Source organism: Lampris incognitus, chromosome 1 (genome assembly GCF_029633865.1).
Source record: "Lampris incognitus isolate fLamInc1 chromosome 1, fLamInc1.hap2, whole genome shotgun sequence".
Classification (NCBI taxonomy): domain Eukaryota; kingdom Metazoa; phylum Chordata; class Actinopteri; order Lampriformes; family Lampridae; genus Lampris; species Lampris incognitus.
Window position 1 is genome coordinate 17,522,040 of NC_079211.1, and position 7,608 is coordinate 17,529,647.

General features: G+C 48.1%; 1 protein-coding gene across 1 annotated transcript; it reads left to right on the forward strand.

The window, feature by feature from the left end:
- The first annotated feature begins 390 nt into the window (after positions 1-390).
- On the forward strand, positions 391-2,825 carry insb (preproinsulin b). The gene is made up of 3 exons (XM_056273368.1): positions 391-481; positions 1,748-1,953; positions 2,680-2,825. Exons 2-3 carry the CDS (start codon positions 1,761-1,763, stop codon positions 2,823-2,825), a joined length of 339 nt encoding a protein of 112 aa, XP_056129343.1. The 5' UTR covers positions 391-481; positions 1,748-1,760.
- Positions 2,826-7,608: the final 4,783 nt, after the last annotated feature.

Sequence of the window (7,608 nt, forward strand, 5' to 3'; positions counted from 1 at the left end):
CACAATCTGCTGCATACAGCTGTATCTTCAAATCACCACTAGTGGTCATCAACACCCCATGATGTCTACTACTGCATGCTATGTGATCAGCAGGTGGCATATGGTGTTTATCTGAGAGACCGTGAGCTGTGCCATTCAGGCCACAACCCAGCAGGGGAGACATGGACGATCACACCGGGTGACTGCCTTCTCACCCCTTGGCCTCGTCTCTGCTTTAGGGCCTAGGGCTCTTCTGAGGGCCATACACAGTAAATGTCTTAGTGCCACTCAGAGCAGATCAACACACTTACAGGTCAGGGTGTTAATGAGGACCTGGGCGTTTTCCGCTGAGGTTGACAAAGGCCAGGTGGAGGAGGAGGGGGGGGGCAGTGTAGAAGGTAAAGGTAGCCAAGTGGAGATGTTCTCAGTACCTGTATAGTCCAATAAAACTTGTTCACCTGAAGCTGCAACTGCATCACTGTCCTGAGGTCTCAAAACACAGGTAAGCATTTCTTTGTTTTCTGCCAATTTTCCGATTCTTAAAACGCATGCATACATTAAGTGCCGCGAATGTAAAGAGTTGCATTTGCTGATTCTGAGCATAACTCAACTCACTGAATGTGCCAAGGATAGCCTGGCATACAGCCAAGAGGGATAAAGAGGCAGCAAGCCAGAATGCTCTGCCAATGCTGTAATGCCTGGCACAGGTGCATTGTTAAAAGAACTGTTAAACTGATTCATTTTTCATCCAGTACATTTCAAGATGTCCACAGACACTCTATATAATTTCTAACCTACTGCTTGTCTTTAACCTTGACATGAGTGCCAAACTTTAACTTCAAAATTGAAATTTACCCTAAAAAGAGAAATCAACAGTATTTCATCTTTATGCTTGCTCTGAAAGAGATGCAAAAGACTCTTAAGGTTTCTATTGAGTACTACAGCGGCACCCATTGACAGTGAACAGCAGGCTAACCTTGCGGACACAATGATGTTGTTCATGATTGGAATATTTTAGACATAGCCATATTTCTTAGTTCATACCCGTTGGTGCGTTGGAAAATGCGTAAAATTGGGGGGGGGCAAACTAAAGGGTTAATTTAATCACAAACACTGTTCAAGGACGGACTTTGCTTTATCATTATTTTGCCTTTTTTATTGTCCTCAAAATACAATGACATGTGTGCAATCACACCACAAAGAAACACATTGCCCCGCAGCCAAGTTTAATACAATGCCATTTTACGGCCGTCACGTGTAAACTGATCTCTTGCCGTATCCACCTTGGCTGACCCCAAGTTGAGAGTTAAACAGATTTGAGTCGGATATAATCACATTGCTTTTCCAAAGACCATGTTTCACCATGGCTTTTCATCCTGGCCTTTGATATGGAATTGGAAGGCTGAAATATTGTTGTTGTTTTCGTTACTCCAAAGACCTTATTTGGCATTATGGCAGCACGGTAAGCATCAGTCTTGTGTGTGATATGTAAGGACTGTAGCTACATGTTGACTCTAGGATGTCTGCTTTTGCACAACCCTCATTTGGCATTTCATAGTCGGCTCATGATGACTCCACCGATTTTATAACAGTAAATGGCATTGTCTTATTTGACCCCCCCAACCCCCAACCCCACGAGTCTCCTTCCCCAGTGTTACCATTAAGTAGATTCATTCATCTATTTTGTCTCTTAAAGCTTGGGTAAAAAAAAAAAAGTGCATCTGATGTTTCCTTGTTTGTTCATGTTTTGTTCATTGTGTTCTCCAAGAGGTCTCCGTGCTATGGCCCGGATACCATGGGCTGTATCCATGCTGTTACTGCTGGTGCTGTCCTCCCAAGGGGTGGTCTCCACCCCCACCCAGCACCTGTGTGGCTCCCACCTGGTTGATGCTCTGTACTTTGTGTGTGGGGAACGGGGCTTCTTCTATAATCCAAACCGAACAGCCCACAAGAGAGACCTGCAGCCCTTGCTTGGTAAGACTACATCAGAGCTACAGCAGGTCCAGCAATAGAGGGCCACGTTTAACAAACTTCTACTGTAGGATAAATTCTAATTGTCCCCTTGTTAGTAGGAGTCCAAACAGCAGCTGTGGCTTTGCCACAAGATCTCACTCTGGCTGTGTATTTATGCAACATCGACCCACTGTGTTCAAACATCGGATTCAATTTAATGAGAATGCCAATTTGGATGTTAGCCAGAGGAAAAATATTTAGGGAAGTATGCTGGAGAACTTACTGAACTTAAATATATGAATTTGTCCAGCCCATCATTAGTGTGCGAGTCTTTTCTCTGGCCTCCTTTGAAGTCTATCATGGGGCAAGACTTTTGGTATGGAAACCGTTACCAATATCTACTGTGACCAAAGCAATTGTATGACTCTAGTTAAATCCCTAAATTCCTCATTACACACTCCCTTGAACCACATTTATATATTTTCCTTCTGTTAAAACCTCAAAAGATTCTAATGATATCACAAACTTAACTTCAGAGGTCTAAGCTATGCTATGCCCCTCGCTGGATCGCTCTCATATCCCCTCTCAAAGTGGAGACTTAAACAAGACTAAATGGATTGGGGAGATCAGATTACATAGCCATTAAGTCTCCATTAAACTGAACGGTCTAAATGGTAGTTTGAGGAACTGAAGGTGTGCATTGCAGCTGACTTAAACAAGTCCATGGAAACTGTCTCCTCTTCAAAGGGTTCCTGTCCAAAAGTACCAGACAAGAGAAAAAGCTGTGGAAGGATGTGTCTGGCCATGATGAGCCCAAAGTGAAAAGAGGCATCGTGGAACAGTGCTGCCATAAGCCCTGCAGTATTTACCACCTGGAGAGCTACTGTGACTGACTCTCTACTCCAGATATCACCACTCATAGCCAGGAATAAAATCTTGAAGGCAATCTATGGCCGACTGCTTGCTGGCTATGTCTTACCTTACTAAAGGAAATAAAATGGCTTGACCAATAACCCACTGCTGTCTGTGAGAAAAACTGAAATTGTGTTTTTATTTATTTTCTTTTATTTTTGTGCCTGGAAACTGGTGTAAAATATCATGGGTTTTAAATGGTTAGTCTTAGACTTTTTTTTGGCTGCAGTCCTAGAGTGCTCTCTACTGGCAGTGAAAGGGCATCGTCAAGAATGGAATGGACGTTCAACAGTAGATACCCATTAGTAGAAACAATTAAAACAAACAACTCCTTTGGAAAAAAGTACCATCAGTACATTTGATTTTTAAACAGGGTATCTGCAGGTTACAACAAGTTAAATTTAAGACTTTTTTAGACTTTTTTAAGACCACCATGAATGCAATTTAAGACCCATTTCACATCCATACTGGCAAAAAAAGTATGAAGGATACAAAGGAAAATATGAAGGAGTCCCAGAATTACTTGCAAAATATATTTATTAATGACTATACAGAGCTCAAGTGTAATTTTACAAATTAAGACAAAGGGCTATTTACAACCATGTTCCCTGATATCATATAGAATGACGCAAAAAATGTACCTTATCCTGTAGTACGCTGGATAACAATGACTTGTTGGTTTTGTATTCTGAACTCATAACCAACAACTCTTAATACAAACTCTACAGCTAATGCCTACACTATGTGTGTGTCTGAGTCTGTGTGTGTGTCTGTGTGCCCACACAAGGACTAGGCTACGTTGATCTGAGCTCCTCTCTCTTGACCTCAATCTCCTCCACAATGTTCTTGAGCTCAGCTAATTTTTCCTTGCAGCCCCTCCTCAGAGCATTTGACTTTATTATGAGCTGGGCCATCTGACTTCCAGTCTTGCCTTCAGCCTGTTCTGCAAACTTGTCTGCATCTCTAGCCAGACTTTCAGAAACTTCTTGGGAGGGTTTTCCCTTTTTTCTTTAGTTCTTCCAGGTAATCCTCTGCAGCCTTTCTTTTCTGGGCCTTTGCATCGGACTCTTGCTTCCTTCTCTCTTGATCTAGGTGTGTACGATACCTGGACCTGGCTGATGCTGATGTCAAGAGTTCTTTTGTGAGAGGAACCTTGGTAGCCCCTCCATATTGACTGACAAAGTCACACACCAGTCTGTGTGCAACCATCGTGTCCTCCTGCATGTTGACAGTCTCAACTTCTTTGTTGACAGAAAAGCCTCTTTCCACAAAGGCCTGTCCGTGGTACAAAATGAGGTCTCTATTAATGAAGTCTGCCAGTCCAAATTGCGTGATGTACGCCGTCTTGTCCTTTCCACAGGTAAAGGTTTTAGCGATGTCAGAGTCAGGGAACATGGTCGTAAAAAGCTCACTGATGCCATCGTTGCTGTTATATGACTGATGTTTAGTCACCGTGTGTAATATCCATAGCACCTCCGCTTTCAATGTTGGCGTAGATCCAAATGCTGTCCGAAGGTCGCTAACTGGAGGAGTTGCAGAATGTGTCGTGTTGGGGTCGGATATTGAAGCTCCCTCTCCTGATGTGCGACAATATTGGTTGATAGCGGGCGTTTGCTGCTGCGCTTTAATGGCCACTTTGTGTTTCTCTGACTTCGCATGCGATTGTAATGATTTTAAACCCAACGTCCCATGTTGCAAAGTTCTTTTACATAAGCTGCAGCGGGCTTGAAATTGGTTTTCAGCAGGCTTCAACCACGCACTTAATTCACTGTTCTCCAACCATCTATAATTAAACTTGCACTTACCCATTGTATGCAAGTAACATTGGGTTTCGTTTTTCTAAGTACACGCTCGCTAAGGCCGTGGTTTCACACTCACTTTGCTTCGTCCGTTGTCTCTGCCAACTTCAACGACCTGCCTGGCCAGCTAAGCCCTCATGCTGGGTGTGCTGTGCTCTGATAAATTCTGAGCGGGTTGCAGTTAACATTAATGATTATTGGTTCCACTGTGGCAGACACTAGGGGCTATTGCCTCTCACCCAGCAGGGCTGTGAGCTGGGGGCGTGGTTTACGTTCCCGGGCTCTCTGGTGCAAGGTTGTTCCTGTTGTAGTTTGGTTTTGGAGCTGAGGAATGAAGTTCAAACTCGCCTTCGTCCTCTGTGTTTTTCCTCATCCTGCCACATTAGTGACCCCGAATTGAACATGTTTGGAGCAGAAGAAGAGTGTGAATCCACTTCGGCCACGCCTCCCCAACTCTCACAGCCAGCCGTTCTCGCCACGGCTGTGAAGTTCCCTGAGTTCTGGCAGAGCGACCCGGCTTCGTGGTTCCAGCATGTTGAGGCGCTGTTCCACCTGCATGGAATCTCCGCGGACGACTCCAGATACTATTTGGTCGTCGCTGCGCTGGACCAGCAGTCCACATGCCATGCCATGCAGCTGTTGCGCCCCCCGCAACACGGTAAATACGTCACGCTCAAACATCTACTGCTCCGGAGGTACAGCCTATCTTCAGCAGAGAGGGCAGATAGAATCCTTCCCCTATCCGGTTTGGGCGACGGGACAGCTGTGGATCTCATGGACAATATGCCGTCACTGCTAGGCTCGGACGAAGGTGGGTTCCTTTTCCCGCACATTTTCCTGCGCCAGCTCCCGTTTCCTGTGCGCGTGGCTTTGGCTAACTCCCCGTGTCTGGCCGCTGGTGACTGCCGAGGTTTGGCTGAGGAGGCCGATCGGGTCCTGCTGGCTACCAGACGGTTCTCTGTGCAGAGTGTGGCAATGGAGCCTCTGCAGCCGGCGCCGGAGGACGCGGACCGGCAGTGGTGGCTGGAGTGACTGCCCGGAGACGGCGCGGGAGCAGCCTCTGTTTCTTCCACCAGCGGTTCGGCGGCAAGGCGAGGCCCTGCGTACCTCCGTGCATGTTTGAGATGGCGGGAAACTCCAGGGCCAGCGCTCAGTAGCAGCTGTGGGTGCTGGCGGACGTAGTGAGCTGCTCTTCATTAAGGACTCAATGTCAGGAAGACGGTTTCTGGTGGACTCCGGCTCACAAAAGAGCCTACTCCCTCCAGCTAAGACAGACAGGTCGGCCGAAGGCGGCGGCCCACAGTTGAGTGCAGCTAACGGTTCGTCCATTGCGACGTTTGGCACAAGGTTTGTGACTGTTTGTTTCCAAAGGGCGCCATTTTGAGTGGGACTTTGTAGTGGCCGCCATTACTGTTCCTATTATCGGCGCGGATTTTCTGTGTGCTAATGGTCTGCTGGTTGATGTTGCAAACCGCCGTTTAATTGATGCTGTGTCTTTCACCACTTTTCCGTGCGAGACAAGGGGGAGCCGGGCCGTTAACACACGCTAACTTTTTAGCATTAGGTGATGTTTTTCAACGTTTGCTGGCGGATTTTCCATCGGTGACTACACCTGCCTTTTCCACCGTGGTTACTAAACACGGGGTACAACATTTCATTCCCACTCTGGGACCGCCAGTTTTTGCGCGCGCGCGGTGCCTCGACGCGGTAAAATTGGCTACAGCTAAGGAGGAGTTCGCATCATGGAGCGTCTGGGTATAGTGAGGCGTTCCAACAGCCCATGGGCCTCGCCGCTTCACATGGTGCCCCTTGCGGATGGGTCGTGGCGGCCTTGCGGCGACTTTCGCCACCTGAACGTCACCGCCAATGACCGCTATCCCATCCCACACATACAGGACTTTTCCATACGCCTGGCAGGTACCACTATCTTCTCTAAGGTGGACCTGGTGCGCGGCTATCATCAGGTTCCTGTGCGCGCAGAGGATGTGCCCAAGACCGCAGTGATCACCCAATTTGGGCTTTTTGAGTTAATGCGCATGCCTTTTGGCTTGAAGGGGGCAGCGTAAACCTTTCAGAGGCGGATGGACTCGGTGTTGCGTGACCTTGCTTTCGTGTTCCTTTATCTCGACGACATATTAGTGGCCAGTCCGTCAGCTGAAGAGCACCTGGCGCACCTGAAACAGGTTTTCAGTGGTCTGGACGAACACGGCCTGATAGTCAACCCGGCCAAGTGTCAGTTTGGACTGTCGGTGATTGACTTCTTGGGACACCGCATTTCGCCGCAAGGCGCGGTCCCGTTGCCGTCTAAGGTGCAAGCGGTGGCGGAATTTCCCCGCCCAGTCTCTGTTAAGGCATTGCAGGAATTCTTGGGCATGGTGAATTTCTATAACCGTTTCCTCCCTCGCGCTGCCCACCTCCTTCAGCCACTTTACGAAGCCCTGCGGCTTAAGAAGGCTAACGACCCTGTCGACTGGACTCCCGAACGGGTCCAGGCCTTTGACGGAGCTAAGTGCGCCCTGGCTAACGCTGCCCTCCTCGCCCATCCCACACCCATGGCATCCATAGCTTTAACAACCGATGCGTCTGACATGACCGTGGGGGCTGTGGTTGAACAGCGTGTGGCGAATGCGTGGCAGCCACTCGCATTTTTTAGCCGCAAACTGCGAGATAGCGAGCGCAAGTACAGCGTTTTTGACCGAGAGTTGCTGGCACTGCACATTGCAACCCGTCATTTCCCCTTCCTGCTGGAGGGTCGCTCATTCACGGCTTATGTGGATCATAAATCGCTGACTTTCGCCATGTCCAAGGTGACTGAGCCGGCCATCTCCGAATTCACAACGGACATTCAGCATGTGGCCGGGAAGTCCAACCCTGTTGCTGATTGTCTGTCGCGTGTGCTTGTGTGTCCTGTGCACTTCGGTGTGGATTTCTCCGCTATGGCTGCCGACCAGCCCAGTGACCCGGA

What these genes read in the sequence shown, in the direction of transcription:
- insb (XM_056273368.1), top strand. Translation starts at nt 1,761, where the DNA reads ATGGCCCGGATACCATGGGCTGTATCCATGCTGTTACTGCTGGTGCTG. An exon ending in AGACCTGCAGCCCTTGCTTG is followed by an intron (nt 1,954 to 2,679) that starts GTAAGACTACAT and finishes TCCTCTTCAAAG; the next exon opens with GGTTCCTGTCCAAAAGTACC.